At 39.9% G+C, this 18,027-nt stretch overlaps 1 protein-coding gene across 1 annotated transcript; it reads left to right on the plus strand.

Moving 5' to 3' along the window:
* The first annotated feature begins 15,378 nt into the window (after positions 1 to 15,378).
* On the plus strand, positions 15,379 to 15,948 carry LOC135629271 (uncharacterized). The gene has a single exon (XM_065136446.1). It carries the CDS (start codon positions 15,379 to 15,381, stop codon positions 15,946 to 15,948), a length of 570 nt encoding a protein of 189 aa, XP_064992518.1.
* The last annotated feature ends 2,079 nt before the right edge of the window (positions 15,949 to 18,027 follow it).

The raw sequence follows: 18,027 nt of genomic DNA on the forward strand, positions 1-18,027 counted from the left end.
TAGGTGGTGATACCACTAGATTGGGCAGTGGTACCGCCCAATGACGAGGTGCCAGACGATGGTATTACCCTTGTCAAGCGGTGGTACCGCCTAGTGTCAGAAAGCACTAGCGGTGGTACCGCCCGTACCCAGGAGACTCGGGATGAGGTATTTTTAGGCTCCAAGTTTGAATCAACTTGAGACCTATAAATACCTCTCTCATCCCATGTTAACACACACAAGCATTAAGAGTGAAAAGAAAAGAAACACCGCTGTAATCTTGTGTGGACTCCTGTTAAAAGATCTAAGTGTTAGTATAGTTTGAGAGAGGAGTAAGTGGGTGTGTAAGGGTTATCTCCTAAACCCAATAAAAGGAGAAAGTATTATAAAAGATGGTTGGTCTTCGCCAATTGAAAGAAGATCATTAGTGGATGTCGGTGGCCTCGACGGAAGAGGAATCGGTAGAGTGGATTTAGGTCACGACGACCAAACCACTATAACTCAGTTTACATTTACTTCTTATAATTTATATTTACTACAAACTGTCCTTGTTTACTTGCTTTACATCCACTATACTCTTCCGTGTGTTTTTAAGTTAGCATCTTCTGAAACAAGTTTAATCGTAACGAGATTTTCAAACCGACGTAATTTTTACCGCTGTACTAATTCACCCCCCTCCCCCTTTTAGTGCCGACTCATTTCTAATAGAAAACCCCTCTAACATGAAGGGTAAAAACCACAGGACAAGCTAGAGAAAATCCACTATAAGAATAATAAAAATATAAATATTAGAATCTCTTGCCCAAAATCGAAGCAACAATCATAAGAGAATAATTGAGATACAAGGATTACATCACTGTGCACAATATCCAAATCTTCCCAAGTAATCACAGTAAGAATTTACTATAGATATGATATAATCCGAGGTAATAACACTGTCTGGATGACTGAGAATAATCTCTACATTGTCCTTTTCTTTTCTCTTATTTTTCTACTATTTTCTCCTCTTTTTGAATCACATTACTACTATAGTTTTCTGCCCCTATTGCAGTTTTTTCATCTTTTTCACCACCACCACTTACCCTCATTTTAGATTTAAGATTAGGTTAAAAGAAAAAAAAAAAGTGGGCTATGGGCGATTAATGCATGCTATGAGCTAACCTAATGTGCTGCCTGCCCAACAATCTATAAGATAAGTTCATCTTCTGGACATAGTCTTAAGAGAATAAGATTAGAATCAACTTCTATAATTCTCTTGAATTCAATATATTTCCTAACAATATTATAAGCATCATATATGCTATGAACTATATCTCGTTCGACCTCTTCTACTATTCATTATTTAGTCCTTATTTAAATATCTTATAATTATCTTTTTTTATCAATTATAAATATCTCATTTAAATCAAAGTTAGATCTTCAAATTGTGTGGAACAAATCGTTCAGTTTGGTCTTGCAACTCATGGCTACCTTCCAAATTAAAGTTAGAAATTTGAAGTTGTGCAAAAATATATCTTTCAATTTGCTTTTGTATCTCATGACTATTTCCCAAAACTCGCTATGATTTTGAGAGAGGTAAAGGTTGTGTTTAATTGAAATTCTCTAACTAATCTAGAAACTAAAAAATTCATTTGAAAAAGAATCATCCTTGTCAAAAATAGTCTAGTATTAGTGTGCATTGCAAATATATGATAGCAAACACATGAATGAGATGAAAATGTAGCTAATATGAAGAGGAGTTTATTTTTACTTCAAAACATAGTGTAATTAAGAGATTTTATCTTGAAGGTTTTCATTTTGAGTGTAATTAAACTAAATATTTTTCCAAAATTATATAATTAAAGATATAGCGGCTGGTACAAAATTTAAAAAAATTATTAGAAAAGTCCCCTATGATAATTGTATCACCAGTACATATTTAAACCCGATGGAGTTCAAGAGTTTAAAGATGTGATGCTCTTCAAAACCATTAAATTCTCACCTAAAAAAATCCTTATAAGAATAATGCTTCAACTTTTAAGGAATAAGGAAACAATGCATCAAGTTAAAAAAAAAAAAAAAAAGCGCCTAACAACACTTCAAATCATGACTTCGATGATCGAAAATGATGATACCTCTCACCGTACGAACTGCTCAGTGATGAACATTTACCTCGGTGAATGGGTTGTTGAGTCGCCAAAGGTTTCAGTGATACAACTTATCCACAAAGGATTTCACAATACAACCTATCCACACAGATTGCTTGCTCTCGGATGAGGATTCCAACAAATGATCGACGAATAGGGTACAAGTGGAATGATAGAGTCCCTATCCATGACACCATCTATAATCCCATACTCAACTATCTTATTTGGTGAATACACATCCATCTCTATCGATATCTTTTGGACTTTTAGAAGTTCTTGTTAGGTTCAGCCCATAGGTGAGCTTGGACTAGATAATTTAAGCATTGAGCTTAAATCTAATTTATTAAAAAAAAAAAAGTGAAAATGTATGTGGGGTGAGAAGCATGTGAATGGTGGAAACAGTAGCATTGCCAAAAAAAAAAAAGAATAGAAAGAGAAAATTAAGGTTTTAAGATTTTTTGCTAGACGATCAAACGACAAAACCTCATCAATTTTGGTCTAAATTTTATATATAGAATCTTTACAATAAGCTTTACAATCCTAACCGTGCCGATCTATAGTTTATCCTCTTTGAGATGCTTTTTTTGATATACTCATTTGGTGAGACCTAAATATTTCCTTTGATGAAATCTATCGATGGTGATGATATATTACTCTTGAATCAAGATCTGTGTTCTTGATATTATTGTGATCATCTAGTTAATTAGAGAAGACTTATTATAAACATATTATCATTATTGGTGATAATAGAGATTTGAAGTGAACTATGGTCCCATGATTTTTCCTGTATTGGATTTTATATGTAAAAAATTTGATGTCTCATTTTGTGATTGATTCATTATTCTACTGTTTATATTGCTTTGATTAATATTTACTTTTGATAACAAGTTGGTAATTTGATGAGGAATATATTTTTATACATAAAGAGAGAAAAGAATTATTTTGCTATTATAGTTTTTCTTCATACTTCTCGACCAGTAAAATCTCTTGTAACACTATTCATGTAATGCATAGTCTCTACGATTTAAATCTCAATATGTATAGCTTAGACCAATATTAGCTGTTGGGAAAAACTTGTTAAAGCGGAATATTCTTTTCCCTCTTTGTGTATCAAAATGAGTTCCTCATCAAAATACCAACTTGGTATCCAAATATAAATATCAACTAGCACAGCATAAATAATAGAGCAAAAATCAATCACACAGTGAGACCAAATCTTTTAACGTGAAAAACCCAATGTAGAAAAAACAATGGGACTATAGTCCACCTCAAACTTCCACTATCAATAATAATGATAACAGGTTTATAGTAGGTCTTCTCTAGAATAACTAGAAGATCACAATAACATCAAGATCATAGATCTTGGCTCAAGAATAGCATATCTTCATCACATAGGTGAATCTCCTCCGAAGAGAATTCTAGGTCTCACAAAGTAGATATCGCAGGAAAGTACCTTAGAGAGGGTAAACTGTAGATCAACACCATTAGGATTGTAGAGTTTGCTGCAAGGATTCTCCATTTAAAATTTGGGCCAAAACTAATAACGTTTGGCTATAGATCGTCAAACAGAAAGCTCAAAAATCTAATCTTTCTCTCTCTATTTCTCTCTCCTCTTTCCTCTGCACGTTGTCGCACGCTGCACGCGTTCACTGCACACACACACACTGCCATCACCCAATTTTGCCCTTTCTCTCTTGATTTCTTTGATTTGGGCTCGAACGACCCAATTTGTCCAAGCCCACATATGGGCTAGACCCAACAATTCTCCCCCTCTAGCTCATATGGTGGGCTGTACCAAACCCGCTCTTCGCCTACATGCTTCAAGCTTCTCCTTAGGCAAAGACTTTGTCAACATATCTGAACCATTATCATTGGTATGCACCTTTTCCAACTGTAATTCTTTCAACTCAAGCACATCACGAATCCAGTAATATCTCACATCAATGTGCTTGGATCTAGAATGGTATGTTGAATTCTTGGAGAGGTGAATGACACTCTGACTATCACAGTAAACAGTATATCCTTCTTGTTTCAAGCCCAATTCCTGTAGAAATTTTTTCATCCATAAAGCTTCCTTGTAGGCTTCAGTAACTGCTATGTATTATGCTTCTGTGGTTGATAGAGCAACACACTTCTGTAACTTAGACTGCCAAGAGATTGCTCCTCCTATAAATGTCATCAAGAATCCCGAAGTGGACTTCCTGGAATCAGTATCACCTGCCATGTCTGCATCTGTGTAACCTTCTAACACAGGTTCATCATTACCAAAACATAAACATAACCTGGAAGTACCTCTTAGATATCTTAATATCCATTTCACTGCTGCCCAATCTTCCTTTCCAGGATTAGAGAGAAATCGACTGACAACTCCAACTGCATGAGCTATATCTGGCCTAGTACAAACCATAACATACATCAAACTGCCTACTGCAGATGAGTAAGGCACTCTGGACATTTCTTCTTTTTCTTTCTCACTTATAGGACATTATTTCGAATTAAGCTTGAAATGACCTATAAGTGGGGAACAAACTGCTTTGGCTTCACTCATGTTGAATCTTTCAAGAACCTTTTCAATATAAGTCTCTTGAGATAGCCAAATCTTCCTTTTCTTTCTATCACGAAGAATCTTCATGCCAAGTATTTGTTTCACCGATCCTAAGTCTTTCATAGTAAAAGACTTACTTAGCTCTCTTTTAAGCTTTCCAATTTTTCCAACATCATGGCCAATAATAAGCATATCATCAACATATAGCAATAAAATAATAAAATCATCATATGAAAATTTCTTCATAAACACACAATGATCAGATGTGGTTCTATCATACCCTTGACTCATCATAAAGGAATCAAACTTCTTGTACCACTATCTAGGTGCCTGTTTGAGTCCATATAAGCTTTTCCTAAGCTTACACACCATATTTTCTTTTCCCTTGACTTTGAAACCTTCTGGTTGCTCCATATAAATTTCTTCTTATAAGTCACCATGAAGAAATGTTGTTTTCACATCAAGTTGCTCAACTTCTAAAATCAAACGGGCAGCCAAACCAAGAACAACTCGGATAGAGGACATTTTCACAAATAGAGAAAATATTTCTTCAAAGTCAATACCTTTCTTCTGACTGAATCCTTTCACAACTAGTCGTGCCTTGTATCTCTGTTGTGAGCTATTATTTTCAGTCTTCAATTTATAAACCCACTTATTCTTGAGAGCTTTCTTCTTTTTAGGCAATCTTACCAAATCATAGGTATGGTTCTCAAGCAAAGATCTTATCTCTTCTTGCATTGCTTTAACCCACTCATTCTTATTCTCATGTAGAATAGCTTCTTGGTAAGTTTCTGGCTCTCCCCCGTCAGTAAGCATAACATACTCATGTGGAGGATATCTAGTAGATGGTTGTCGCTCTCTAGTGGATTTTCTCAATGGAATCTCAACTGGTGGTGGAGGTGCCTGTTCAGTTGGTTCAGTATCATCAATTGTAGGTGTATCATCACTAGTATTCTCATCACAATCTTCTTGTTTATCTCCCCCATGATCATCATGAACTACATGTGAAGGAACTGGACCCAAACTCCAAAGAATATAAACAGAGGTTTCTGACTTCTCAACATTACCACCATCATCAAATAATTGGTCTTCAAGAAACACAACATCTCTGCTTCTAATAATCTTCTTGTTCACTGGATCCCATAATCTGTACCCAAACTCTTCATGACCATATCTCAAGAAGATACATGCTTTTGCCTTATTATCAAGCTTGGACCTCTCATCTTTGGGAATATGAACAAATGCTTTACACCAAAAGACTCTTAAGTGATTATAAGATATATCTTTTCCTCTCCATACTCTCTTTGGAACATCACCTTGCAAAGGAACTGATGGAGAAATATTTATCAGATCAATTGTAGTTCTCATAGCCTCCCCCCAAAATGACTTCGGTAACTTGGCGTGAGAAAGCATACACCTAATCCTTTCTTTAATGGTTCTATTCATCCTTTCTGCCACACCGTTCTGTTAAGGAGTTTTAGGAACTGTTTTCTCAAACCTGATACTATGGAACCTGCAATAATTCTTAAAAGGACCATTGTACTCGCCACCATTATATGATCGAATACACTTTAGTTTTCTGCTAGTCTCTCTTTCAACACTGACATGAAACTCCTTGAAAACATCGAGTACCTGGTCTTTAGATTTCAAAACAAAAGCCCACACTTTTCTAGAATGGTCATCAATAAAAGTAACAAAATAAAGAGCACCTCCAAGAGTTCTAATTTGCATAGTACAAACATCAGTATGAACTAAATCAATAACATCTGATCTTCTAGATGATGGATATATCTGAAATGCAATTCTATGTGTTTTTCCAGCTAAGCAATGATCACAAGATTTAAGAGATGTACCTTGCAACTCTGGTAAGAACTACTTTTTAGTAAGAGTTTGAAGTCCCTTCTTGCTGATATGTCCAAAGCTCTTATGCCAAAGATCTATACTTTCACTTTTTTGAATTGCATTAATCTCTCCTTTGTGTAGCTTAGCTTCCATGACATAAAAAGAGTTAATCTTCTTTCCTTTTGCCACAATTAGAGAACTTTTAATGAGTTTCCATTTACTTTCACCAAAATAGTGTGCAAAGCCCTCATTATCAAGTCTACCTGTAGATATCAAGTTAAGACGAATATCTGAAATATGCCTTACATTTTTTAGTATTAATTTGCTCCCAATACTGGTCTCCAAGCAAATATCTCCAATACCCACAATCTTAGATGTACCACTATTTCCCATTCTAACATTACCAAAATCACCAGTAAGATCTAAATAAATCACCATGAGAAGTAATATGAAATGAAGCACCAGAGTCAATTACCCAATTACTGTCCTGAGCTACAAGACTGACACAACCTTCATCACAAACAATAGTGATATTACCTTCAGCAGCAACTATATTGGTCTTTTTTTCATTTTTCTTCATTTCATTCTGTTCTCACTTCCAAAACCTACACTCTTTCTTCATGTGACCTGGTCTATTACAATGAAAACATTTGATATCTCTTCTAGACTTAGATCTTCCTCTATAACCATGTGGATTTCTGCTATGACTTCTTCTACGTCTTTCTTGTTTTTCAGCAACAAATGCCCCAAAAGAAGATTCACCCTGTTCTTTTCTTTTGGCATATTCATTTAGCAAACTATCTTTAACCATATCTATAGTTAGAGTCCCCTCTGGCGTGGAGTTACAAATAGTCACCACATACGTTTCCCAACTTTCTGGTAAAGAGCTGAGAAGTAATAATCCCTGCATCTCATCATCTATATTCATTTTCATAGCAACCAACTTGTTTGTAAGACTCTGAAATAGACTTATGTGCTCAACAATGTTACCACTATCTTTATACTTCAAATTTACAAGCCTTTTGAGGAGAGAAATTCTATTTCCCATTGTCTTTTTCGCAAAGAGGTTTTTTAACCTTTGTCAAACAACATCAGCTCTCTGGTTTCATCAGAAATATGCTCATGCAAGTTTATATCCATCCATCTTCTAATATAGGCAATAGCTTTTCTATGTTGAACTTCCCATTCTTCATCGTCCATAGTAGAAGGTTTATCTTTAATCTTGATAGGCTTATACAAATCTTTGCAATATAGCAAATCTTCCATTAGACGCCTCCAAGTGGAATAATTTGATGAGTTCAATTTAATCATACCATCTGACTGCTCCATTTCAATCACACAAGAAAACTAGCACCAAACAACCTAACGCTCTGATACCACTTGTTAGGAAAAACCTGTTAAAGCGGAATATTCTTTTCTCTCTTTGTGTATCAAAATAAGTTCCTCATCAAAATATCAACTTGGTATCCAAATTTAAATATCAACCAGCACAGCATAAATAATAGAGCAAAAATCAATCACATAGTGAGACCAAATCTTTTAACGTGGAAAACCCAATGTGGGAAAAACCACGGGATCGTAGTCCACCTCAAACTTCCACTATCAATAATAATGATAACAAGTTTACAGTAGGTTTTCTCTAGAATAACTAGAAGATCACAATAACATCAAGATCATAGATCTTGGCTCAAGAATAGCATATCTTCATCACATACGTGGATCTCCTCCGAAGAGAATTCTAGGTCTCACAAAGTAGATATCACAGGAAAGTATCTTAGAGAGGGTAAACTGCAGATTAACACCATTAGGATTATAGAGTTTGCTGTAAAAATTCTTCACTTAAAATTTGGGCCAAAACTGACAATGTTTGACCACAGATCGTCAAGCAGAAAGCTCAGAAATCTAATCTTTCTCGTCAATCAGAAAACTAAGAAATCTAATCTTTCTCTCTTTATTTCTCTCTCCTCTGCACGCGCGCACACACACGCTGCCATCACCCAATTTCTGATAGAGTCCCTATAGATATATTTCTGAACTCATACAAGTTCTCGACCAGTAAAATCTCTTGTAACACTATTCTTGTAATACATAATCTCTATGGTCATCATGTATAGCTTAGACCAGTAACTCCGCGAAAAAGGCTGATGAATCATTATCCGCGTATTGGGCATTGCAAATCGCTATCCCTTGGTACCACCACCAAGGATGATAGATGTCGTAGATGCTGCAAGACTTAGTGAACCACATCATCTATGGCCATGGTGACACTGAGAAAAGAACACAGTCACAAGTCCTTGGGAAAATGCAGAGAAAAAAAGATCATGTAAACAATATCATCTTGAAAATCTAAGGAGAAAGCAAGCAGATAAAATCATCAAGTTAATATTTATTTCAAGCATTAGGGTAGGAAATTATATGTGAAACATGCAACCAAGCAGTACAAATTATGCAAGTGAAAGCCTCGATAGATTGATTATGTATGAACACAACCAGCGATTGGCATGTAATCATAGATTGATAGAAGATAGAGACATGTTAATGTATTTAAGTTTTTTCACTTCCAATAATCAACTTTTAGAATGATCAAATGGCTAATAAAGCGATGTAGGTATCCTAGAAGATTATTAAAATACATAAATTTAAAATATGAGACAAAGGCACTCAACCATTATATCATGTATAAGATAAGTACATCTTCTCGACATGGTACTAAGACAATAAGATTAGAATAACTTCTTCTATAACTCTCTCCTCTAAATAGTTGTTGAATTCGATATATTTTTCAACAATATTATAAGCATCATATATGCTATGAACTATATCTTGTTCGACATCTTCTACTATTCATTATTTAGTGTACTACCTTCGAAACTAAAGTTAGAAATTTGAAGTTGTGCAAAAATATATCTTTCAATTTGCTTTTGTATCTCATGATTATTTTCCAAAACTCGCTCTGATTACGGGAGAGGTAAAGGTTGTGATTAATTGAAATTCTCTAACTAATCTAAAAACTAAAAAATTCATTTGAAAAAGAATCATCCTTGTCAAAAATAGTCTAGTATTAGTGTGAATTGCAAATATATGATTGCAAAGAGATGAAAATGTAGTTAATATGAAGAGGAGTCTATTTTTACTTCAAAACATAGTGTAATTAAGAGATTTTATCTTGAAGGTTTTCATTTTGAGTTGAACTAAATATTTTTCTAAAATTATATAATTAAAGATATAGCGACTCGTACAAAATTTAAAAAAATTATTAGAAAAATCCTCTATGATAATTGTATCACTATTACATGTTTAAATCCGATGGAATTCAAGAGTTTAAGGATGTCATGTGCTTCGAAACCATTAAATTCTCACCTAAAAAAATCTTTATAAGAATAATGAATAGGGAAACAATGCATCATGTTTAAAAAAAAGCGTCTAAAAAACACTTCAAATCATGACTTTGATGATCGAAAATGATGATGCCTCTTATTGTACGAATTGCTTATTCTCATAGATGAAGATTCCAACAAATGATCGTCGAATAGGGCAATGACCAAGGCAACAATCGGGGAACTATTCTGTTTCATTAGAGGAAAAGACACTAGGGATAATTTGAGGGAGAATTAAAGATAAAATAAGTATAATATCTCAAATCATGACTTTGGTGGTAAAAAATAATGATGCATATCACCGTACACACATTTACCTTGGTGAATGTGTTACTTAATTGTGATATATTTTGATGATGTAATCTATTGATGAAGGTTTTGACAACACAACCTCCTGGTAAAGTCCTCCGCAATGCAATCTGTCCACCTAGCCTTCCATAACACAATATATCCACACCAAGCTACTCACTCATGAGGATAACGATTCTAACAAACAATTATAATGACAAATATGGCAACAAATGGAGAACACTCCTTTTCCATTGGAGGAGGAAATGACAATGCAATGTAATTTTGGAGAGGATTAAAGGTAAACTAGGGTTAAGTTGAATTAGGTCGGATTGGTTCAATAATAAAAAATTAGTTTATGTATTCTAATCAAGCATTCATTTAAGATAAACATTAAGGATATTTTAGTTCAAATGGAAAAAAAAATGGTAAAAATGAATAGGGGATGTTATCCGATAAAAAAACTAATAGTATGGCCTTTTCAATAAATTACCCAACAAAAAATCATAATTTCACACTTTTAAAGGGTTGAAATAAATAAAATATATCTTTTTTTCTTAAAAATAAAAAATAATCATTTAGGCACCTATATGTTATTTTCACGGTTTTCTAAAATTTTATGAATTCTTTGAAAATGTGGGATATGAGTTACCGACCCAAAAATAGTGTAACCTTATTAAAAAATAATATAACTCAAGTCTTTTAAAAAAAATTATGTCCTTAAAATCTCTGAAAAACTTCTACAATAAGTGGTTTTTGTCCTAAGGTTGTGACAAATTCACCTTAAATTGGGTAAAATAAATAAGTCATAATTTTATAAATGTAAAGGACTAAATTAAATAAAAATACCGATTTTAATAATTTAAAATTAGAAAAAATGGTCATATAGGTATTTATAAGTTATTGGCAAGGTGTCCTAAAAATTTAAAAATTGTAGAATAGGTGGGGCACAATATTTAAATAAGGTTACATTATTTTTGAGTTATATACAAACAATAATATAGCTCGGATATGTTATTATACAAAAATAACAAAAGTTTTAAGAATCTTTGAACATATATAATGAAGCACTAACTAATACGTTTTTCTATATTTATCAATTTAAAGATCTATTTGTTAAGATCGAGTCGGCCCTAAGAGGGGGGTGAATTAGTGCAGCGATAAAATTACATTGAGTCAAAAATCTTCGTCTGACAAAAAATTGTATCAAAAAGAGTTTAACTTTGAAAGCGTACTGAAAGTAAGAATTCGGTTTGCAATAAAGGTAAATAGCAAGAAGTAAATGCAAATCAGATTTTTATAGTGGTTCGATCGTCATGACCTATATCCACTCCTGATTCTTCTTCCATCGAGGCCACCAGCTTCTATTACCGATCTTCTTTTAATGGGTGAATATCAACTACCCTTTTACACCCCTCTTCTCATTTTCACAGGTTTAGGAGATAACCTTTTACAAATACTCACTCCTCGCTAAACAGAATTCTAAACTTAGAGCTAGAGGAGGGGATTTCTTAAGTGGTTGCTACAGTGTTTTTCCACTATTAAGTTCTTTGTGCTTGTGTTTTTTAACTAGGGATAAGAGAAGTATTTATAGGCCCCAAATGGATTCAAACTTGGAGCCTAAAAGAGTCTCATCCTCTATTTTTGGGTACTAGCGATACCACCGCTTGTGCTGGGCAGTACTACCGTATGCAGCACTGACGCTAAGCGGCACTACTACCCAGACTGGCAGTACCACCGCCTGACAGTCTTAGAGACTGAGTTTGAGTGGTACCACCACTCAAACTGGCGATATATTAGAACCCTTGCAGATTCTAAACTTGGGGTTGATCTCTTTAGGGGATCGACCTCCTTGAACTCTATAGGGGTTCCTCCCTCCAAGTTACTAGTCATAAGTGCCCAGCACGTCAATCACATGAGTGATGACACGTGTAACTTGACACAGAATCTTTTTTCTTATTATATTTTGGTATTTATCACTTTATATTGACTATTATATATATGCATGTATATATTGTGATGTCCTTGGATTTGTGCAATGGGAATAAGATCGTGACGAGATCACAATAATGAGACCGATTCACCTTTAAACACATATCCTAAATAATCTCGGTCATAGGTTACTCAAGAGGGGAATCGAGATAACCGGACAGACTGGTATGTTGTATACCCATCCATATGATGGATGCAGCTGGTCTCATAGCTGCTCGTATGGGGACACTAGGGATACAGTACAAGTGCTCATTGGAGAATGAGTTCACTGATTGATCCGCTTACGGAATGCTAGATGATTGATGATGCCTTATTGTTAGATAGCGATTTCGTAGTCCCAATGGTATATCTGGTCCTTAGACTTGGGACACTAAAGATGTCCTGTATGAGTGCTCCATTATTTGATACCAGACTTATAGGTTTGGATGTCCCAAATCTAGTACAACCAGTCATTGGGAGTGGTAGTTGACCTTACGAGGGCTATTGAGTGTTGATAGAGGATTATCCACTATCAGCATCATGAGAGGAATATCTCATGTATTCTTGCTCAAACAAATCCCTGGCCTAGGTCATTCGGATTTAGAGAGAAAGAGTTCTCCGGGAGAATCTGATTAGAGCGAGACTCGAGTAAAAATCGTATGGGTTTGATAGTACCATGCCTGATATATAGTCTTTGGGATATTAAATGGATGAGGGACTATAGGTATATGGTAACTGAGGACAGACATGTCCAATGGATTGGATTCTCTTGTATCGTTTGGGGACTACGACATAGTGACCTAATACGTTCATAGTTGATGAGTCGCATGAATTATTATGGAGATAATAATTTACTGAGCCTGAAGGAGTTCTGATAGGTATGACTCACGGCTAGCTCGATATTGGGCCTAGAGGGTCACACACATATGGTAGGCGTTACGATGAGTAGAGGTTCGGATATGAGATATCCGTTGGAGCCCTTGTCTTATTGGATATCCAATAAGCCCCTGAATTATTGGATCCTATGGATGAGATCCAATAAGAGCCCATAAGAAATTATTGGATAGAGATCCACTAATATAAGATTCTTGGGTAATTGGATGCAGATCCAATACCCAATAGGGGAGGCTCCATTAGGGTTTGACAGGGGATCTCTATAAATAGGAGGGATTCAGTGGTTCATAGGCTAGAACCTTTGCTTGTCTCTCCTATTCTCCTCCCCCTCTCCACCTCAGAGCAGGCCTAGAGTTTTGAGAAGCATCGTCGCAACTCTACTGTGTGTATCACCACTGATATGGTATATTTTGGTGGCCTAGACACATCACCGCTAACACCGTACGCCAAATCGGAGCCCTACGCCACCCGTCCTGTCCCGGGAGCTCGTACCAAGAAGATATGCCACATGTCTCGTCCCGGGAGCTCGGAGCAGTGCCGTCTGACGCCGCTCTACACATCTCAGAATGGCGGCCGGTAAGAAGGGTCGTCCCATCTCTCGGGGGTCAGTAGCGGCGACGCCGAATCGATGCACCATCAACCCTCACGCCATACTATGAAACCTCTGGTTGGCCTCCGGCCAGGGGGAGAAAAGAAAAAAAGAAGGAAAAAAGTAATCCCTCTCGTTACTAACTTGCTCGTCTCGGGTATCACCCGGCGGAGGCCATTTTTGCAGGAGGGCGACCGCTCATCGATGGTGAGGGACTTGGCACGGAAGCACGATCCGCCCGGCACCAAGGAGTTGTCAATCAGTCCCAATCCTGACCAATGCCAACTAGCACTCCTTCCCAAGAGCTCGGGTACCTCATCATCCAAATCGCCCTGCAGAAAGCTCTCGACATCGGCCCGTGGACCTAGCCATGCTGACTCACTAGCCACGACATATATGTTGTCTAACATTTTGGCGCTAGAAGGAGGGCCATGTTGCAGGAGCATCTAGCTGGAGCTCTCCTCGAGGGAGAACCACCTACCGACCTCCCTTCCGTCGAACCTAAAAGTCAGGTCCTTTCCGCTCCTAGAGATGGCGGGATTCCGACCTCAACGCCAGATCACTACTAGCGCCTGTTCAATGACTCGGGGCTGTCGTCCCCCGAATTCGCCACAAGACCCTAGGTTGTGACACTTAAGGCATTCCTCGGCCTCTCCAAGCAAGTGCAAGCCATGGCAGGCAAGATGCAGAGGCTCACTCCACTCCTTCCTCAGATCGTGCGACTAGCGGCTCCCCCGATTGATCCGACCTGGCAGAAGCCCGAGAGCAAGTGACGGACCCGAGAGGTCCGCCCGGACAGAGCATACCCACAACCTACTAAGCCACCCTACCCCACCTCGAGCCTGACACTGTATCATCCGACTTAGCGGATGACTCACTTAGGGCCTAACTGTCCCGGGTCAATCAACGCCTGGACGACTTCCAGTGAGAGTTCCAAAAATCACGGAGCGAGTCCAATAAAGACGGCTCAGGCGGGTCCCCTTTCACTCAAGAAGTACAAGACAAGCCAGTACCCCTCAACTTCAGGCTGCTAGCATTAGAGACATATGACGGTGGCTCCGATCCCACGGAGCACGTCTCTGCATTCCGGGCTTAGATGACCCTCTATGGCACCTCCGATGCATTAATGTGCCGGGCATTCCTGACCACCCTAAGGGGATCAACGCGAGCATGGTTCAGCCGACTACGTCAATCCTCAATCTCATCCTTCGACCAGCTCGCCAGGGAGTTTGAGCAAAACTTCTTTGCCAGCGTGCGACCTAGGCCTTCCATGGCCACCCTCCTCATGTTATCTCAGCGTGAAGATGAGCCTCTTTCTCAGTTCATGGCACGTTTTGCCACTGAGATCCGGGGGTTCCCGGACGCTGACCCCTCTCTAATCATGCAGGCGTTTTTGATGGGTTTGAAGCCTTTGAGGTTCTTCTGGTCGCTGATCGAGAAGCTACCAGTGATCGTCTCCGAAATGCTCCAACGCAACAACCAATACGTCGCCGCCGAAGCATTAGTGGCGGTAAAGCGTATGGAAGGCAAGAGGCCAAGGGTGGAACAATCCCGGGGAACAACCTCAGTAACCCTAGCGCCACCCCACCGGGGGCTGATCGATAAGATCTACTCCCGAGGCCCTCGTCTCTTCCCCTAAAGACCTCCCACACCGAGATCTTTCTCCAAATTAGGGAAAAAGGTCTCTTGCAACATCCTCGTCCCATTAGGACCACTCACAAGGATCAGTCTAAATATTGCAAGTTCCACCGAGACTACGACCATGACATGGAGGATTACCATGACCTCCAGAATCAAATAGAGGGGCTGATCTGCAGAGGCCACCTTGGACACTATCTCAGGGAACCCGAGGAAGCCACTCCACACCACAAGGAACCTGTCAAAAGACAAATCGATGTTATCTTCGGGGGGCCTGCAGTTGGCGGCAATAGCTTTGCGACAAGAAAAGCCTACACCAGTAGCATGGTCGAGAAACATCCCCGGCCCGAAATCGAGCCTGAAATCACTTTCAGGGCCGAAGAAGTCGAGCACTCCCACTATGATGACGCCTTGGTAATCTCCATTCAAGTCACCAATGCTCGAGTAAAAAGGGTGATGGTCGACACTGGGATCTCCGCCGACATTCTTTACTTCGATGCCTTCCGGAGGCTTGGCTTGACCGAGAGAGACCTCACCCCCATGGCGTCCGCACTCACAGGATTCACGGGGGATTCTATATCCCCGCTCGGGACTACGGCCCTCCCTGTCACCATCGGGGAGGAACCAAGAGTGAAGACAATGATAACCACCTTTATGGTGGTAAACCTCCCCTCGGCTTACAACATCATCTTCGGCTGACCGACGCTGAACAAGTTAAAGGCGATGGTCTCCACCTATCACCGGGCCATCAAGTTTCCGACTTCGGCGGGGATCGGGGAGGCCCGCAGTGACCCAGGGGAGTCGAGGTGATGCTATCTCGCGGTGGTCACTCTCCTAGGAAAATTGCACCCCGCTCAGGTCCCCGAACCCCGCAAAGGACCCGTAACACCAATGCCACTGGAGCCTCTTGAGCAGCTCATCGAGGTACCCTTAAAAAAGAGCCAACCTGACCAGACCGTCAAGATCGAAACCGCACTCCCCGAGGCTGACCAGCTCCACCTCATTGACTTTCTGAGGAGGAACACCGATATGTTCACATGGTCCCCCGAGGAGATGCCCGGGATCAGCCCGTAAGTAGCCCAACATTGGCTCAACATTGACCCCGAGGCTCGACCGGTGAGACAAAGACCGAGGAAGTTTGCTCCCGACCGACTAAAGGCGATCGGTGATGAGGTCAACCACCTTAAAAATACCGAATTTATTACCGAGGTCCAATACCCTTGGTGGCTGTCGAATGTAGTCCTCGTTAAGAAATCTAATAGAAGCTGGAGGATATGTGTTGATTACACTGATCTCAACCGGGCATGCCCCAAGGATTGTTATCCACTCCTTAGGGTGGATCAACTAGTCGACGCCACCGTAGGCCACAAGCTCCTTACATTCATGGGCGCATTCTCGGGCTACAAACAGATCCGAATGGCAACTCAGGATCAAGAGAACACAGCCTTCGTCACCCATAGAGGAGCGTATTGCTACAAAGTAATGCCCTTCGGCCTGAAAAATGCTAGCACGACTTACCAAAGGATGGTCAACAAACTTTTTAAACACCAGCTCGGGAGGAATATGGTAGTATATGTAGATGACATGATCATAAAGAGCAAGGCCGCAAGTACGCACCTAACCGATCTGGCGGAGACATTGCAGATGCTTCGGAGGTACAACATGCATTTGAATCCCGTGAAGTGCATCTTCGAAGTCAGCTCGGGGAGGTTCCTCGGATTTATCATTCACCAAAGGGGGATAGACTCCAACCCAGAAAAGGTATAGGCCATAGCTGAGATGCACTCCCCCCGCTCGGTCAAGGAGGTACAGCGACTTACCGGGAAGATGGCAGCGCTCAGTAGGTTCGTGTCACGATCAGGCGACAAGTGCCTCCCCTTTTTTCGGGCTCTACGATGGGCCGACAACTTTACGTGGACCTCGGAGTGCGAGGAAGCCTTCCAAAAGCTAAAGGCGTGCCTCACCCGCTTGCCCTGACTCGCCTCGCTCGAACCAAGCGAAATCCTTAGTCTTTACTTGGCAGCCTCGCCACAAGCAATCGGCTCGGTGTTAGTCCGGGAGGTACTGCCAACTCAACAACCCATATATTATATCAGCCATATCCTCGTCGGGCCCGAGGCACAGTACCCCCCGATCAAAAGGCTGACTCTCGCTCTCATGAAGACAACCCGAAAGTTACGGCCCTACTTCCAAGCCCACACGATCAAAGTGATCACTGACCAGCCGCTGCGATGGATCCTTTCCAACTTCGACACGATAGGTCGTATGCTGGGATAGTCGATCGAGCTCAGCGAATTCGACATTCAGTACTCCCCCAGGACTGCCATCAAAGCTCAGGTTCTGGCTGATTTCGTTTCCGAGCTAACCCCTGCAGGCCTTGACGTGGGGCACGACAACAACTAGAACACATGGACCTTGCACGTGGACGACTCATCCACTACCGGAGCGGCTGGTATTGGGCTTATCCTCAAGGACCCCTCAGGGGAAACCTGCGAGAGGTCGCTCCAGTTACGGTTCCGAGCTACCAACAATGAGGCCGAGTATGAGGCTTTACTCTACGGCCTGCGCCTTGCTCTGGAGATGCATGTGGACAACCTTCAAATCTTTAGCGACTCCTAGTTGGTGACGGGACACGTCAATTGGAGCTACGAAGCCCGTGACCCAACGATGGCACTATACCTCATGGAAGTAAAGCGACTCTCACACCGCTTCAACCGTCTCTCAATCGCTAGAATACCCAGGGCGCAGAACGTTTGGGCCGACGCACTAGCTAGGTCG

Source organism: Musa acuminata, chromosome BXJ3-1 (assembly GCF_036884655.1).
Source record: "Musa acuminata AAA Group cultivar baxijiao chromosome BXJ3-1, Cavendish_Baxijiao_AAA, whole genome shotgun sequence".
NCBI lineage: Eukaryota > Viridiplantae > Streptophyta > Magnoliopsida > Zingiberales > Musaceae > Musa > Musa acuminata.

Bases quoted from the DNA above. Each gene is read 5' to 3' on its own strand.
- LOC135629271 (XM_065136446.1), top strand. From the start codon at position 15,379: ATGGAGGATTACCATGACCTCCAGAATCAAATAGAGGGGCTGATCTGC.